Consider the following 18,344-nt stretch of genomic DNA (forward strand, 5'->3'; position numbering starts at 1 on the left):
GGCAGATCCATCCTGGCGTTCCCGCAAGGACCGGCCATTCCGAGCTCCCGATGGAAAACATCTCCCCCCTTCCTACCAGCTGCTCCCACCGCCCTTGCCCTTCAGATGGAGCTGGACTGGAGCTCTCCATCCCTCTCCCAAAGGTTTGGAAACCCATTTCTCCTGGGAAGCACCACTCCTGCCTCCTCTCCTGCAGTTAAAGCAGATTTAAATCAGGGAGCTCTAAAGTTCCACAAGGACAGGAATACCATGGACCTTGTTTGGCAGGTGGGGAAACTGAGGCATAGGACAACTTAAAATGAGTGAATTGAGGACATGGAGCAGAGATTTATCCCAGCCCAGCCCAGCCTGTGATCCACCACATCACACAGCTCAGCTTTCCATGAGACATTCCTGATCTCCCCAATTTCCCATGCTTACATCTTCCTTCTGCAATATTCTCCCAATTTTCCATCCTCCCCTCACCGACTATATTCCCCCCTTTCTTCCGTCCCTTCCTCTCCATCTCCCCCCTGCCATGCCAGGCAGCAGCCAGCTGTGCAGAGGCACTCACTGACACCTCGGGGAGCCAAAACCAGCACCTTCCACCAAAGGTAAAAAACATATTGAGGGACCTACCAGTCCACCTGGACTTCTATATCCCGTGTCTCTACCTTGGAGGGCGCGTCTCCATTGCTGTCCTTACTGCTGCTCTTCAGCAGGTCCAGCACGGGCTCGATCTCTTTGAGCAGCTCATTGTCTTCCATGCCGCCGTTGAGACACGAGTGACCACAAGCCCCGTCCTTGCCCTTGCCGGCGTCTTTGCCGCCGGGAACAACACCGTTAACGTGGACCATGGGCTCCACCTCCTTCCCGATTTCTCTGCTCCACGGGGATCCCATGGCTGCTGGCTGTGGCTGCTCTTTGCTGGGAATGCTTGGGTTGGACAAGTCAACCGCCTTCGGCGCCGGGCACAGGGGTCTGGTGACACGCACGGTCTTGGGCGTCCCGTCGCCCGTGAAAGTGGTCTCCAGGTGAGTGGTGAAGCCCTCGGGGCCGCGCAGGATGAGCACCACGTAGGTCTCGGAGGCGATGCTTCTCAGGATCTCCAGCGCCGTCTCATAGCTCATGTCCACCAGGGGCCTGCCATTGACGGCCAAGATGATGTCCCCAGCCTGGATGAGGCCACTCTGCTCGGCAGCCCCGCCCCGGATCAGGTCGGAGATGATGACGGGCGGTTTGCTGACGCGCTCCTTCACCAGAAAGCCGAGGCCGCCCACCTTGCGCTTGAAGAGCCTCACCGAGATGACGTTGGGCTGGATCTGCTGCACGCTGAACACATTCTCTTCCATGGCAGCCCCCTCCTCCAGCCCGCACTCCCGGACCTCAACACCCGCTGGGCACAGGGAAATTCGCTGGCAGAGGTGCTTTCCCAACGCCGGGCTGGGAAGGGGCAACTCTGGCTTTTAAGGAGCTGGACTCAATGGAAAACTCCCCTGGGCTTCGGCTGCACAGGGGCTTTGTGCGGCATGCTCGGTGGCACTGCTCTCCGAACAGGAGAAAACCAGGAATGTCAGCCCTAGGAAGGCAGGCTAGGAGCAGGGCTGGGCATCGCCTGGAGTGGGAAACATTCCAGCTTCCAGTCAGCCGCTGGTCCTGCGCCGGGCACAGAGGGGGAGGCAGCCCGCTCGCTTCACCGGCATCCCCGCCGACGGTGCGCGGGCTTCTTTATCTGGAAAGGAGGGAAAAACCAACAAAGGAGGGCGATAAGTGAGGCAGGGCAGGCACAAGTGGCTGCTCAGCACAGGGCTCGGCACGCCACAGGCCCCCCGTCCCCACAGATGTCACCCCCGGGCTGCGTTTGGGAGCCAGGCTGAGCCTCGCAGCGCTCCGGGCTTTGTTTCCTCCACCTCCCCCTGCGAAAATCGGCACCATCTGTTCGGCGGGGGCCGCGGAGGCGCGGGGGGAGCGGGGAGCCCCGGAGGGGCCCTGGGCAGTGCTGGGCAGCCAGGCTCGGGCTCTGCTCGCCCTGCAGGGCTCACACACTGAGCCCAGCTCGGCCGTGATCCCTCCCGGCTCAGGAGCCCTTTCCGTGCGTTTCCCAGAGCATCCAGCAACCTGATGGGTGAGAACCAGACAGGGGATGGGCATTCCTGCCCGGGAGGAAACCTGTTCCTCGGTGCTGTCACTCCGAGGTGGCTGCAGGAGCAGGAGCAGGAGCAGAAGCAGGAGCAGGAGCAGGAGCAGGAGCAGGAGCAGGAGCAGGAGCACAACGAGGGAGCAGAAGAGGCCCCTCAGCTCCTCTTCCCGAGTTAGGAAAACACATTAGGCAACTGCTTTTAAGGCTGGCTGCAGGGATCACGGCTCAGCTCCTCCTCTCCCCAGATTTCCAGCCTGGCATGGGGAGAAGGAGGCGACGCTCGCACTCCCCCGAGCCCAGCCCTGCCATCCGGCTCCGAACTGTTCCCGCACCAACTGCTCCAGGAGGGGAACCGCGGCGAGGAGAACACGCCCGGAGCCCATCCTGCCCTCGGGGGAGCCTCGTGCAGCTGGGCACGGCAGCCAACAGCCCTCGCAGGGCTCGGGGAGTCACAGCCCATTGACTCCTGATGGGACCCTTGTTCTTACATGGCCACGCTTGGCTTCTGTCACTTCTGCTCCCGAAGCCTCTCCGCGCTCCCCTCGCGTTTCTCAGATGCTCTAGAGAACGTTTTTCTCCAGTACTGTGCCCTGACACTTTGCATCGAGCCAGCATCTTCTTTTCTTTTTTAAAATCTAAGTTTTGGGCCGAGAACAGAGGGCACTTGTTCTGCTGGAGGAAAGCAAGGAAAGCAATTTTCTCTCTCCCCATATTCAGAGCAGCACTTGCACCTTCAGCCCCGCTCTGCTGGGAGCTCCCTCCCGCTTCCAGATGGGACAAACAGGGCTCTGAGGAGCAGGGCAGGGACACCAGCGCCACTTGGGCACATTAATCCTCATGTGAGGAATGCTGCTGACCCCAGGCTCGGCTTTTTAGCAGCGAATTAGGAATAAAACAATGAGAGATCCATAACCCATACCGATGGGTTTAACCCCTGTGGCCCTGGGTCACATCCTCAAGAGCTAACTAACGCCCTAATTGCCAGGTTAATTCCTGCAAATAGCTCTGGATCAGGACCCCTGGATGGGCTGAGCAGGACAGGGAAGGTTCCAGTTTTGGGGGAGATGGAGGAAAAGCAGGAATTTGCTTCTTCCAGTCACGTTCTGCCTCTTTCCTCCCTCCCACCCCTCCATCCCTTCCCCATCCCGACCCCGCTTTCAGTGGGGCTCCAGCCGAGTTTTCCCCTCTTCCCCAGCTCTTTGGGAATCACAGCAGCCGCTCCCTTCTCCCTGCCAGGCTCGGATTTTCCTGACCCCGCTCCCCCACAAGGTGACCGTCACCCTGACGTCCAGGCACGGCACTGAGTCACACCAAACTCATCCTCACGCCTCTGCTGACGCACTGGGGACAGAGGTGGCTCTAGAAGCAGCCGGAGTGTCAGGGGAAAATGGCACGGGAGAGTGGCACGGGAAAAGGGCACGGGAGAGTGGCAGGGGAGAGTGGCACGGGAGAGTGGCACGGGAGAATGGCACGGGAGAGTGGCACGGGAGAATGGCACGGGAGAGTGGCACGGGAGAATGGCACGAGAAAGTGGAACGGGAGAATGACACGAGAGAATGGCACGGGAGAGTGGCACGGGAGAGTGGCACGGGAGAGTGGAACGGGAGAATGACACGAGAGAATGGCACGGGAAAAGGGCACGGGAGAATGGCACGGGAGAGTGGCACGGGAGAGTGGCACGGGAGAGTGGCACGGCAGCTCCTGCGAGGGGTCAGCCCCGCTCTTTGCTCGGGGCTCTGCTCAGCAACTCCTCACCCCGGGCCAGGTCTGTGCTGGCACCGTGCCCGTCTCAAAGCACCGCGGGCACCGCCTGGCACCGCTCCCCGTCCCTGCCAGGCGTCCCCAGCCGCTCACACATCTGCCAGATGTGCACAGCTGGACGGGACCGTGCGTGTCCTTCAGCGCCGCTCGACCTTACAGCGGGACTTGCTGAGCTCGCTGGAAAGAGCTGAGAAACCCCGGAGTTTAATCCCTCGCTCTTCTCCCACCAGGATAATTCCCAGCTATTTCCATGGAAAAGCTTGTCATTTATTGTGTGTGTTCGTCCCCAGCCTGCAATCCCATGGAACGCCGGCATTTCCAGGTGCTCATTGTTCCCTGTCCCCAAACTCACCAACACCTCAGAATTCTTTACAAAGGGGATGAGAAGAAAATAGTAGATTTTTAGTCACACCTCAACACCCATCCAGGGATTTCTCCTTTTTATTGGTGCTCTTCAGTCAGGCGGGTCAGAGAAGAGCCAGGAAGGAGAGGGAGGACAGACAGGTTCTAAGCCCCTCAGCCTCCTGTTCCTTTCGGGAATAGCTGGATAAGGATTTTCACAGAATCATGGCATCATTTAGGTTGGAAACTAGTCTTGAAGATTATTAACAATAATCATTGAGTCCGATTATTTTCCAGCTGGAAAGCCTTGTACAAACTCAGACTGGAGAGAGGAGGGAGAGGCAGAATTTCAGGGAGGCAGGAGACACCAGCAGCGCTCAGAAGGGTGTCAGGAGGGTCAGGGCTCTCCTGTCCCAGCTCGGGGGTGTCCCAGGTCTCATTCCAGAGGGGACACATTTCAGATGGAACCCAAGCAGTTCAGCCCTGTGGGTGGCTGAGCTGTGCTGAGCTCTGTGAGCCCAAAGATTCACAGGTCTCCCTCCCAGCACCAGGAGGACTCTGATTTATGGACCCCAGAGCTGGGTCAGACATTGAAAAGCTACTGGAGGTGTCAGGTCTAACTCCTTAAAACAGTGAGAGCAGGATGGTATTTCACCAGGGTGGGAACTTATTTCACCCCAAAAGACAGCCAGGAGATGGCAAATCCATCAGCAAAGCCGGGCTCAGCTCTCTGCTGGAATAAACCTCCATGGATGGTGCCACCCCACTGCTGTCTTGGTTTCCCTGCCCTTCCCAAAGCATAAACCCAACTCAAAGCACAGGAGAGCAACAAACCCTGCAGAGGGGCAGCACCCCAGGCAAGCCTTACCCTGATCCCAACACCAACCCCTGGGAACATCCCTGCTGTGGAGGCTTTCAGGGAAGAGCAGCAGAGCTTGCTCCCCTCTGGCAGCAGTGAAGGCTCAACAAACATACCCAGATAACATTCCAAGAACAAACTCCAGCACAAATGTTAATGGAATGATTTGATTTCCAAGGCAAAGCGGAGGAGAAATCAATCTTGGGAGATTGTTTAACACAATCTCCTCTCTGTGCCGGGCAGGAGCCGCTGGCTGTGCCCGCCCCTGCCGCGGCCACCCGCGCTGCCCTCAGCCTCACAAATCCATTTGGAGCCCTGCTTTCCCGGTGATAATGGCTCCTGGATCTCTGTGCCAGCTTTAAATGGGCACCGTTGTCCTCTTTAATTAGCTTTGCTGGGATTTACAGCGCTCGAGGAAGAGCCCTGGCGCTGATGGATTTATGCCCATTTAATTTTTACGACCCACGGAGCATCGGTGGATCGGATGAGGAGCGCTGGGATGCAACATATGCACAGTTCCTGTAAACCTGCGTGGCTGTGCCTCCAAAAAGGGAGCACTCAAGTGATTCCCTGGCAGGCAGCTCACTGGTGCCAGCAGTTCCATGCTCCATCCCCACCCAGGGTCGCCTTTTAATCCTGGGAATATTCAGACAATATTCCTCTGATGCCTTAAGTTTTAGCTTTTACGTTTTTCAGATTCTGTATTGCATTGGTGTATAACTCTGAACTCTATATAGAATGCTGGGTAGCTCTCTTTACATTTTGGTCAGACTAAGCAATCCTTCTGGGCCTGGGGACCAAGGTCATCAACATAGCCCCAGGCCCAACAAGTATAAACAAAAGTGAATTGGGGGGAGCAAACCAGGGGAACATGACTTCATTATCTGAATCTATAATTGAACAATTAAGCTCTGATATGCAGATACACCAAACTGATATCCCTCTGAGAAATTCATAACCATCATCCACCTTGGGTGTAGCCTCTGCCAGGCTTTGTACTGCCCAAGGTGTATCCTTGAAGGCCTTTAATAAATACTCACTTTATTCTTTTAATTCTGTCTGGCCTCTGTTCTGGGTGGCCACTCCAAGGCATCACCTCCAGCTGTAATTATCCACCTCCCCTCAGCCTTCCCAAAAACCATCCAGGAAGGGAGAGACCTTTTCCCTTCAAAGCCAAACGATGGCTCCGCTTCTCCCTTCCCATTCCCCGTGAATCTGGCTGGGAATCATTATTCCAGCAGGGCTGGGACTTTGCTTTGCCCCCCATAAACCTGATTTCCAGCAGGAGTGAGTGCAATGAGACACTTTGCCATCTGTACAGCGCCCTGGTGCCAGTGCTCAGTGACCTGAGCTGGACACCAGCAGCCAAAGGGGTGGAATGCCAAGGGCTCCACCCTGGAGAGCTCCCTGTGGCTGTCTGCACCCAAACCACTCCTGCTCCTGCAGGAAGAGCAGTTAGTCAGATAATAGAATAGAAATAAATCCATGGCCAGACCCCAAGAGGGTTCATCTGCCTCTAATCAGGGGTTGTTTCCTGGAAAACAAACCACAACAGTTTGCTCATGTTGGGATAAATCTCAAAGCCCCGGGACCTGCACAATTATCCAAATCCTGGCACTTGGTTTGGTGTCCATCCCCTCTCCAGGGAATGCAACAGCCAAGGGAAGCCTGGTACTGCTGCCACAACAGCCCTGGAATGTCGAGGCAGTTAAAACGATCCTTCCAACATAAATATTCCATTCTTTCTGATCTGATCCTATCCCATCCCATTCAGACCAGCGTCCTGCACGCTCCTGACCATGGAACAACAGTGCTGGACGAGGCAGAGCCACCCCAAAACTTTCCTGCAATTTACTGGAGCCTCTCACCCCCTCCCGCTCACCCCGAGCAGACCGCACGAAATGCATTTTAATGTTGCCAAGACAACTGTGTTGACAAAATCCCCTTTTTCTTTAGCTGCCAGAACCAGGGTTTTGTTGTAATTTGGAGTTCAGGACTGAGCAGATTTCTGCACCACGCCTGCCATTCCTCTTTTGCTGTTTCCTACAATATTTTCCCGGTGCCTGCAGTGTGTGGCTCCAACAGAATTTAGATAAAAGCGTCAATTCTGCCGCTCACCCCATCTTAAACTGATGTTCTTATTAGGGCTTGGCCCATCTGTAAAACCTCAATTCTGCCACCATCAATTTTCTGAGAGGCTTGGAATTACACCAGTGACTCCAGCGTGACAAATTGGAGCGGTGTTAACACTCCGCCACTTTGTCCTGGAAGACAAAATAGGTAGGGAGGAAATAAATGAGAAAATGCCACTTGATGGATGGTCTGGTAATCCAATAGCAGCACGAGAGGGGAACTGGGGCTCCATTTAGGGGGAAAAAAAAAACAAAAGAAAAAGAAAATTTAAAAATCACAGCAGGTTGGCTGGAGCTGTAATAGCTCTGGAGCTGCCAGCCAGCATCAATAAAGTCAGGGATGGAGTTCCCAGCTCCCAGTCCATCCAGGAATAAACTCCTGCTCCTTTTCAGCCACTCACATCCCCTCCTTTGCTGCTGACACCCCAAAATCCTTCTTGCATGGTGTTAAATCTCCCAATAAATCCTGTTGGCACTGCTTTTCTAAGGAGTGACTCATATCCCTGTTTAAAACTCTTTGGAGAAGATTGGGCTCAACCCCCAATTCCCTGCCAGATCCCAGAGAAATTCTGTCCCTGAGACAGCTCTGGGATTTCCTGAGTGTTGTCACCACCCCTCTCCAACACGGGAAGGTGCAGGATCAGGATTCCTCATTTCCCCACGGATGAATCTGACACATGGAGCCAAAGCAGAGCTCCTGCCCTCTCTGCCTTGGCATCCTCAGGGACGTGCCAGGGGAAAATCAAGGATAATTTGTTCCCCCGAGTTTCTGTCCATGCTTTGCATAGCACTTGTTGCCATAGTACCAATAACAGCAGCAAAGTTTTCCAGGGGTCTCCTGGGACCCATTCCTTGTCCTACAAGGGCTCTGACTCTAATTCCAGCAGGATTCAGGTGGGGAGATGATGTGGCATTTTCTGCCTCTGGATTTGCTGAAGGTGCTGCTGCTGGGAGAGAGGCTGCTCCTTGGAAGCAGCACCAGCCTCATCATCCTCACCCCTCCAGCATCCCTGAACGTGGATGTGGCAAAAAACCCAGGAGTGTGTGTGGGAGAGAAATGGAAATGCACCCCATTGACCCCAAGGGTCCCTACGGAAGCTGAAACCGCCCCAGCTCTGATCCTAAACCAATTTTCCCTGTGCCAGATGAGAGGATTTTGGCTCCCCAAGCCCCTGCTCCTCACTGCTGGCATTTGGGGTAGGCTGTCACCCCAGGGCCAGCTCAGAGTCCTTGTCCCAGATGTGGCAGTGATGCTCCATTTTCTGCCTTTTGGGGATGAAGGATAATCCCTGCTCAGAGAACCCTGAGCTCCCTGGCCTTTGAAAGTGAGGAAGAGCTGCACGTTCCCAGCACGTCTGGGAACATAAGCCTGAAACTCTGGAAAATGGGATTAAGACAAGCCTCCCCTAGAAGGGCATTGCTAGATCTCGTTAAGCATTTCGGGATTGTCACGGAGAGGAGAAGCCATGGAAAGCGTTTCCTTGGCATCATTGCCCTCGTTTTTGTAGGGACACACACAGAACCTCCAGGTTTCCACACTCCACACACACAGTGACATCCTGGTGGCATCTGGGCTTCCCACAGCCACATCCCGAGGCAGGGATGGTCCCAAAGGGACGGTGACAACCCAGGGTCCCTGTTCACACACAGCCCATCAGGGCTCTTTTGGAACGAGCATGATTTATCCAGCCTCAGCCAGACAGTGGCTCACACGCCTCTTTGGGACACAATGCATTTATTTTTGGAGGGATCAGATTGCATCCAAAGATTTGATTTAACACACAGATACGATCGGAGCAGTGGGAGTAGAACAAAGGCATCTGAGCTCTGCTCGGAGCCGCCTCTCCAACCCGGCTCCTCGTTATCGGGGTTGGGTTTCTTTAGGGGAAAATTGATGGTATCAACAAGTATCAAACAATATCCTTGTTACTCGGGAAAGGTAAATGCTAATCTATGCGAGCTGAGCTCATGTGACTTATCAGCTACTAAAAATAGTTGTTTTCAGGCACTGATTTAGGGAATCTGGCAGATTTCCTAAGCCTTTGTACAGACACACCACTGAAATGGAAAAGACAAAATACACAAGCAAATCAGGGAGGGGAGGGGGGAATCTGACAGGGCTAAAACGGCCCCGAGGGTGAGGGAGGACCAAGCCCTCCCCGTGAGCAGCCACACCACGTTAGTTCCAAGTGAGGATTCCAAGGAGGATTCAGCCCAAACCCCTCTGCCTAAGATGGCCTCTCGCTCACAGCTGTGGCGCTGGCAGGGGGAATAAACAGAATCCAAAGGGCACAAGGAATGAATTGTCCCTTTCCTGGGCTCCGGAGGGAGTGTGATGCTTCTCCCAGAGCGGGTACCTGAGCCGGGAAAAATCCCCTCCAAGCCCACGGCTGCGTGGGAAGAGACTCCACACCCGGAGTTTGTTTGCAAACATTCGAAACTGCAGAGTCTGTGCCTGAGTTTGTGGCATTTTAAAGGAAATATTCTGGGAAATACAAGCTGGGAGAAAAGAGAGGGAGGAGGAAATCGCTGATGCAAACCTAAATTCTTTAAATAAAGCTTCCCCACTGAGACCTTAAAGAGAAAATGATAACCAACAAAAGGTGCAGGTAGAAATTCCTGGAAAAGTGATTTCCCTCCCTGCTCCCAAAGCCTCCCTGCAGCTTCTGTGTGATCATCTCTGTAGATTCCGACTGCCAGAGCCGCTGGCACTTGGGAATGTGGGTGAGGAAGAGAAGCTGGTGTTTAAAGCAGCCAAGCCCCTACTGCTGCAGCTGCCCCTGCCATCTCCCCGGTCCCCCGTGCCAGACAGCCCCTGCTCCCTCGGGAAGGAAGGAAGGAAAGAAGGAAGGAAGGAGACACGTCCCCTCCATCTCAGGGAGAGGCGGATCCGCTCCTCGGGGACTCGGCAGATCCTTGTCAAGTCGCCTGCCAGAATTTCCTCCCGACAGTCGCAACTTGGAAGCGTCGGGAGAAAATGTCTGCACCTGGGCTGTGGGTGCCCAGCGAGCTGAGGCAGGGACCCGGGGCTGGACGGGGCAGTGCACGCCCACCCTGGTGTTCCAGGTGTTCCAGATGTGCCTGCACAAAGAGCTCTTTCCCCTCTGCTTTGCCACTAAGAACCAAAAGCTTTCGGCTGCAAGCCCAGCCGGACAGCAGCAGGACAAGCAGGGTTCATCCCCTCCGATCCCTGCGGCAACAACCCCCGCCTGCATCCCCGGCTCGTCCGAGGGAATCCTGCTGGGGAGGTGGGCAGAGGGAAGGGGAACAAGCCGGGCTGAACCCCTGATCTCCCTGAAGGACAGGAGCCAGCTGCCAACAGGACATCCCGAGGGCTGGAGCCTGTCTGGGGAGTCTCCTCCCCACCCCGGCCTCAGTGGGGGTCTTGCTTCCACCCCGGCGCCCCGGGGACAATGGGGACACCCTGGGGACAGCTGGGACATCGCAGGGACAGGGCAAACAGCGAGGGCAGCACCTGGCCTGCGCCACTCCTTACCCCAGCTCGGGGCTTGGCGGCATCTCCTGCAATCCCAGCCCTCGGGAGCCCGGAGCTCCGCAGAGTTCAGCACCCGGGACAGCTCTGGGGAGGAGGGGGGTCAGATCGGCTCATCTAACCCGGGACAGCGCCGCTTCACCCGGGACAGCACCGCTCCACCCGGGACAGGGCTCATCCAACCCGGGACAAGGCTCATCCACCCGGGACAGCGCCGCTCCACCCGGGAAAAGGTTCATCCACCCGGGACAAGGCTCATCCAACCCGGGACAAGGCTCATCCACCCGGGACAGCGCCGCTCCACCCGGGACAAGGCTCATCCACCCGGGACAAGGCTCATCCAACCCGGGACAGCGCCGCTCCACCCAGGACAGCACCGCTCCACCCGGGACAGGGCCCATCCAACCCGGGACAAGGTTCACCCAACCCGGGACAAGGCTCATCCACCCGAGACAGCTCTGGGAGGAGGGGGGTCAGATCGGCTCATCCAACCCGGGACAAGGTTCACCCAACCCGGGACAAGGCTCATCCACCCGAGACAGCTCTGGGGAGGAGGGGGGTCAGATCGGCTCATCTAACCCGGGACAGCGCCGCCCCACCCGGGACAAGGCTCATCCAACCCGGGACAGCGCCGCTCCACCCGGGACAAGGCTCATCCACCCGGGACAGCGCTGCTCCATCCGGGACAAGGCTGCTCCACCCGGGACAATGCCCCCGCCTCCCGAAACCTCCTTCTCCCGGGAATCGGCATTCCCAGGGAAAGCTGCCCTCCCCCCGCCCGGCTGGCATTTTGTGGAAGCTGCCCCCTTGCCGTCCCCACAAAACGCCCCTGCTAACCCCAGCTCGGAAAACGCCGGTCCCGGTCCCTGCCCTGTCCGGACCGATCGCATCCGGCCCCCGCCCGCCCCGGCTCCGTTCGCTGCCCTCCCCGGGCAAAGCGCCGCCTGTCCCGGGCTCGCTGCCCGCCTGCCAACCCCGCATTCCGTCCGCCTGTCCCTGCGTGCCCTCCCCGGGCCGGGCACACTGTGTGCCCTCCCCGCTGCAGCCCCCTCGCCCCATCCCAACTCGCTGCTCCGAGCTGCGGGGGAGGGGGACTCCGCTTCCCGCAGCCGCCTCCGCGGGGCCACCCGGAGGGCAAGCGGGGCTCGGAGGCGCTGCAGGAACTTTGCGGGGTGCGCAGGGACGGGGGGAGACACTCACAGCGTGTCCTGGGGGTGGGGGGGCGAGTGGGAGCCGCGTTTCGGAGCGGCAAAGCGGCTTTCTCCACGCGTGTCCCCTCTCCGCAGAGCCCAGGACTGGTGTCCCGCTGTCGCCTCCCCTTCCCCCGGCCATGGACACGGCGCAGCAGCGGCGCTTCCGACGGGGCGCACGGTCCCGCAGCCCCGGCAAAGTTTCCCGGAGAAGCGGTGCCCGGTGCGGGGCCGGGGGGCACCTACCGTGCGGCGGAGAGGAGCCGTGCCCAGCCCCGGCCCCGCGGCCGGCCCCGCATCCTCCCCGGCGGCTCGGCAGGGACGGACCCGGCGCGGCGTTGGGCTCGGCTGGGCTGGCAGGGGGGGAGCCAGTCCTCGCTGCGCCCCTTTATCCCAGCATCACCGAAACGAATCCGCTTTGACGTCCAACCAGGGTTTTTATGGGTGTGGAGCGAGCCGGTGCAGCCCTCATTAGGAGACACTCCACTCTCCAAATCATACATCTTTTATATAACCTCATTTCCAGCCTGGTTTTTCTTCCCCCTCCCTCCCCTTGCCGGGGAGCATCGCCCACCCCCCCAGCTCCCCCACCAATTAAAGAGCTCAGAAGCACCCCCGGCCCCCACTTGTTGCTTGGACGCTCTGCTTCACCCCCCGCGGGCCTGACTCAGCCTGCCCCGGGCGAGTGGGGGGCTCTGCCTGCCCCGGGGGGGCAACGGAGGGGCTGAGTGGTCCCCAAGTCCCTGCCCAGTCCTGCTGCAGCCCCCACATTGCTGCTCCCAGGCAGGCAGAAAATCCCCTCTTTTCCTGCAGCAGGCAGCCCCCCGTGCCTGCTCGGTGCCCAGGGCAGACACCACCATTCCTTGGGGATCCCCCAGTGCTCCCAGCCCGGATCCAGGGGTGCCGGGACAGCCCCGTGCCTCAGCTACCGGAGCTGCTCCCGGGCTGCACACGGGGCAGGGAACGAAGGGTCCCCTCACCCCATTTCCCCTCCTGACTCTTTATCTGCCCCCAACACGGCCCAGAGCAGACCCAGGTTTGACATCAGTCTCCAGCCCTTGCGATTGTGCTCATTCCCATGGCAACAACAAACACACAATTATAGATATATAATATTATATAAACCGAGCTGCCTCTCGGGCAGGGGTGTGAGGTTCACCTGCTCTCAGCCCGCTCCCAAGGTCAGCAGGCAGCTCCCGCCGGAGCACAGGAAGGTGTCCCGAGCCCGGGGAAGGTGCCCAGCCCCTGGATGCCCGGCAGCTGCGGTGCCACCCAGCCCGGGCAGCCCCAGCGCCTGCCCCGGTGCCTCAGCAGAGGCAGGCAAATAACACAAGGCACAGCAGGCGATTCAATTACAGAACTTCCCACGGCGAAGGGGGAGCCGAGCAGCCCTGCTCCTGCCCGGCACACCGGGAGCTGTGCAGGGGTGGAGAGGGCGAGAGGACGGGCAAATGCACCAGAAGAAGCGGGGCTGCCTCCCCCGTTCCGCCCCTCCTGACAGAGATCAGGCTGTAACACTGTCTGGGGCTAAGCAAAACATGATTCTGCCTATTTAGAGCCAGGAGGACTCATCTAAGAGTAAGCTACCCAAGGACATCTGCTCTGATCACCGGCCGGGGAACGCTGCCCCGCGCAGGGAGGAGCGGGCACACACCGGTGACACCGGTGACAAAGGACTTCGTGGCCCAGGCACAGGCTGGGAAAAGTCCAAACCCTTCCCCTTCCAGGGCTCACAGCGGCAGGGCTCTGGGGGCTGCTGACGGCCAGGGAAGCTGGGACACTTTTCCTTGGATAGGGGCGCAGGCAGCTGCAGCACAGGTGGCTGTGATGTCACCTGTTTGAGGGGACTCTGCACTGCCAAAGCCACCCCAACACACGGCCACCAGCACCTCCTGCTCCTCCTGCCAGTGAGGCAGCCCCGTCAGAGGAAGCAAAGCCCTGATCCCGGGCAGCAGAGCTCCCTGTGCCACTCCGGGGCACGGCTTTGAAGCCCGGCTCTCCCACCCGCCACCCCCGGCAGGATCCCAGCCCAAGAACCAGCCCAGGATCCCAGGGAACAGAGCTCGGCTCATGCCCGGGCCACATCCTCGCAGGGCACGGCAGCGCTTCCTTCCCCCACCGGAAGGGAGCTGCGTGGGACAGGGCTCATTTTGGGATCACCTGGAGCTCTGCTGCTGCCCGGAAATCCGTGCGAGCCAGGAGCGAAGTGTCCCTGCGGGAACGGAGCCGGGGGCCTGTGCGTGTCCTGCGCTCCCCCTGCACCAGGGAGGAGCCCCAGGTAGCCTTTCCCTCCAGCTGGAAGCCGTGAGTCAGCCGGGAAGGGAAAGGCTTGGAGGCTCATAAACAACTGAGGAGGCAGAGGTCGGGCTGTGAATGGAGAAGGTGGAGAGAGACCCTCCCCAGCACAGCCGCACCCCTGAGCCCCTTCCCGACACAGCTCCCGGTGTGACAGCAAAGGGCTGCACCCTCCTCCCTCCAGCAAAAAAACGTCTGGGGGTAGCATCTCTCCCCAGGGAACGTGTCCCTGTCACCCTGCCTCATCCTCCTCCCTGGGCAGCCCCAGCTCTGGAGACATGCCCCGCTCCCAGCCCTGCCCAGCCAGCCTCGTCCATGGAAGTTGCTTTCCCCTTCCGCACAGCTGGGAGCAAATTCCAGCGGTGCTGCCTGGGAAGTTATCCCCCAAAACTGCTCGGGAGAGGGAAGAGCCGCCTCCCTGCCCCTCACAGCGCTGCTGCCCGGTTCCCCCTCTCCTCTGGAAGCAGCTCAGCGCCGCTCGCTCCCGGCCATATGCTGCCAGAGGTTAGGGATAGAAACCAAATATAAACCCAGCACTTAATGCCCAAATTTCCTTCCCACCGCGCTGATCCCGCTGTTTCCCCTCTGCTGCTGCCCTTCTCCCTCACCCACCTCTCTCTGGGGAGCTGGAGCCGGATCCCTCAGCTCGCTGGGATCCGCCGGGGATGTGCCGCTCAGGATGCTCGGCTCTCCCTCCCTAAGATCCTTAGGAATGATGGGCACAGATCACACACACAATCTCCCCGGCAGCCGCGGCTCGGGAGTTACTGGGCTGCGATTTCCACGCGGCTGGAAATGCGTGCGGGGGATTAAAGCCGGCGGACTAAAGGAAGGGCTGAACATATTTATACTAAAGCTTTAGGAGCCGTGGAACGGCGCACACACCACACACACGCGCAGCAGCTGATAGCGGGCTCTGGCACTGCCACTGCGGCGATTTGGGACAAATCCCATGATTGTCTGTCCGTGCTCCAGTTTAGAGCGAGCGCCGATGCTGGGCTTTGCCTAGAGGTGGCAGTGAGCCTTCGCTCTTCCCTTCCCGAGCCCCCGGCACAGGCTGGGAAGTCCCGGCAGCTCAGACGGGCTGGGGAAGGGCTGCTGGGACCGGCACCACGGGCTCAGGTGGGACCCGCTCAGAACCCCCCTTGGGGGAGCGGGGGAAGCTTTCACCGCCCCCTCTGCACGGGGCAAAGGTTGGGGTTTCATCGAAGCCATGGAGCAAAACTGGGGTTTGATCAGAGCTCACGGCCAGGGCAGCTCGCTTTTAAAACATCCCTGGGCCAGCTCCCAGCTCCTCCCTCCCTCCCCAGGAGATTTTAGGGGAGAACTCTTCGCCCCCCACTTCCAGAAGCTGTCACAGCCCTCAATGACCAGGCAGAGCTGCGACAAAGTGAAATATCCCGGCACAAACCCCAATATCCAACAAGACACCTGTAAACCCCACCAAAAGCCACGTTTCCATCCCAAACCTCCCCGCACGGGGGGTCAGAGCTGGAAAACGCTGCTGGAAAGATTCCTTGGGAGCTCCTCTCGTCCTCCGAGGGCACGAGGTGGGTGATGAAGGGTGATCTCTCTCTCTCACACGTGGGCACACACGCACGCAGCAAATCTAATAAAAAGATATTAGTCCAAGAGAATTTGGCTCCTGGCATTCAACTATCTCGAGCTTCATACACACACCAAAGAAATGAGATTATGGGAGCACACAAACAAGAAATTCCAGGGGGATGAATTCATGTTTCATCGCTGTTACAGGGCAGGGGAGGACCTGTCTCTCTTCCCTTGCATTTCTTTTTCGATTCTACTTCAAAATATGAACCCTCTCCCTTCAAAAGTCACATTTCCTCCAGCCCCAAGCCCTACCACCTTCCCATCAAAATCCAAATTGCTTTCATTATCATTATAAGGACGCGTTGAAGGGCTCACAAACACCCCAAAGTTCAAGGACTTCTTGTAAACCGGGGTGTAATTTAGATTAAAAACCCTGCTTTAAAGCCTCGCTTGGTAGCCTGAAAGGGGCTCGAGCCACTCCTGGGTTATTCAGATGCAAACCCTGTTTTGAAGCACAAGTGTCTGAGCTGAGCCATCCCCAGCAGCTGGAGGTTCGGGGGCAGATGCTTCAGCAGCAGCAGCAGCAGAGCTCCACGACTCCACTGGAATCAGCGGAATCGAGATCATTAAAGCCAGCTAAAACCAGCCAGTTCCCAGGATTTTGTGCCATCTGAGTCCCTATTTCCAGCCCGCTCCTTTCCAGTGCCATCAGGCCCCCAGACGGCACCTTTGAACCTTTAGATCAAATCTTGGTGTAATTACAAACCAGAAAAATCCTTTTCGTGTCAACCTTCAGCAGTAAATTTCGAGATTTGTTTTTTTTCTTTCAGTGAAGTAACACATTTCTGAGCGCTGTAGGTTAAAGACTCTTTTGAAAAGCCCCAAATCCCTAATCTGAAGTGAAAAGTTATCGCTGGAGCACCTTGGGGTGGGTGGTGACAAACACAGGAAAGGGCCCTGCGTCAGCCGGGGCTGTGGGTAAATAGGGCTGGGGAGGAGAGGCGAGGGCTGCAGCAGCCTGAGAGCCTGATAAGCCAAATCTGCACAGCACTCACTGCAAAACCCAGCACAAAGCAAACCCAAAAGCACAGAAACAGCTGCTGCCGAGTTCTTCATTTCTAAAGAGGAGCAAAGAGGAAAAAATAATATGATAAAAATAATCCATCACCAAGCAGCGAAGTCCCTCGGTGCTGCCCTGCAGGGAGGAGGCTCCAGGTCCCTGCTGCCCCCAGACCCACTCCAATAAACAGCAATTGCGGCATCCCAGGGAGGAGAGAGCAGTGAGCCCCTGCTGAGAGCAGGGCTAGGCGGGATTTTGGGAAGGAATTGTTCCCTGGGAGGGTGCAGAGGGGCTGGGATGGAATTCCTAGAGAAGGTGTGGCTGCCCCTGGATCCGTGGCAGTGTCCAAGGCCGGGCTGGACGGGGTTGGAGCAGCCTGGGACAGTGGGAGGTGTCCCTGCCTGTGGGATTGAGATGAACTTTCAGGTCTCTCCCCACCCAAACCATTCCATGATTCCATATCCCAGCTCCTTCCAGTCTGGATGGAGCAGCACAGAGCAAGGAGAAGGCAAATCCCAGCTCCCAAATTCATCACAGCCCAGCCAAATAATAATAATAATAAATATAATAATAATAAAAAGCCTTGAGTGATGCTCACCTCTAAATCAGCCTCGTTTGGCTGATTCTGCCATGGATCTCTCCCAGCCCAATTCCCAAAAAAAAATGAGGGACAAACAAGAACTCAGGACAGAACTCTCAGATTTCTCCCCTTTTCTTCCCCGAATCTCAGCCCTCCCACCAACTGAGAAGTTTTCAGATGCTGTGCCAGGAATTTGGTTTTATTCCTGGAACGGCTTTAATGGGATCTCGAAACTTCTGGAATTTGAGGGTATTTAACAGCTCCTTCTCAGCCCCCCAAACCACTTTGCACCAGCCCAGAAGAGCTGAGCACGAAGCCCCGGAAACAGATTTGGAGGTGCCAGCTCTAAATAAAACAAAAACCTCAATATAGAGCTTTTTCTGCTCCCTCCAGACACAGCCCAGTCATTCACCTGGGAGAGGTTCCCCACAGCCAGACCCTGCCCCGTGAGGGATTTCAGGCTCCTGGGAGCAGGACTGGTCCCAGTAAAGGGAGGGAACTGGGGCTCAGCAGCTCCCTGGGGTCACCTCTGAGCTCCCATCCAGCACTGGAACCCATCCCTGTGTGGGGCTGGAATCTCCAACAAGGTTGATGGAGTAAAAAAAAAGTCCCTGGCATCCCCTTGTGAGATGCCACAGGTGGATTTCAGCCCAGATCCCAGCTCCCTGCCTTCATCCCACACATTTCAGGCACCCTTTTCCCACCGCTCCCAAACCCATCCTGTTTCTGAGGTCTCCCACTGGGTTCAGCTGGATTGGGCAGGATGAGGGAGGGGATAAAGCCCAGCTGGATGGACCCTGCTCCCCGAGGAAAGGGAGACCAAAAAATAAAAAACAACCCCCCAAACCTTCCAGAGTTTTGGTGCTGTTGGAGAAGGGAAATCGTGCCTGTGTTTAAAATCTGGATGATTTCCCCCTCTGGATGCAGCCAGAGGGTGATGGCAACTCCACCAAGGGTGGAAT

General features: G+C 57.5%; 1 protein-coding gene across 5 annotated transcripts in view; it reads right to left on the reverse strand.

Annotated features, from left to right (window-relative positions):
- NOS1 (nitric oxide synthase 1) overlaps window positions 1–18,344 on the reverse strand; it is a 73,363-nt gene that overhangs the window by 44,593 nt on the left and 10,426 nt on the right. For 2 of the 5 annotated variants that reach the window (XR_004419662.2, XM_033075607.2), the window contains exons 1-2: window positions 14,804–15,048; window positions 619–1,711 (exon numbers count right to left, since the gene is read on the reverse strand). Coding sequence is in view for 4 of the 5 variants with exons in the window: in XM_033075607.2 (XP_032931498.1) it covers window positions 619–1,331 (713 nt within the window). In the remaining variant the exon portion in view is untranslated. Of the gene's footprint in view, window positions 1–618; window positions 1,712–11,906; window positions 11,967–12,142; window positions 12,376–14,803; window positions 15,049–18,344 lie in introns of those variants that run through there. The other 3 variants (XM_033075608.2, XM_033075609.1, XM_033075610.1) reach the window with 3 other exon arrangements.

The sequence above is a fragment of the Catharus ustulatus genome, chromosome 18 (assembly GCF_009819885.2).
Source record: "Catharus ustulatus isolate bCatUst1 chromosome 18, bCatUst1.pri.v2, whole genome shotgun sequence".
NCBI lineage: Eukaryota > Metazoa > Chordata > Aves > Passeriformes > Turdidae > Catharus > Catharus ustulatus.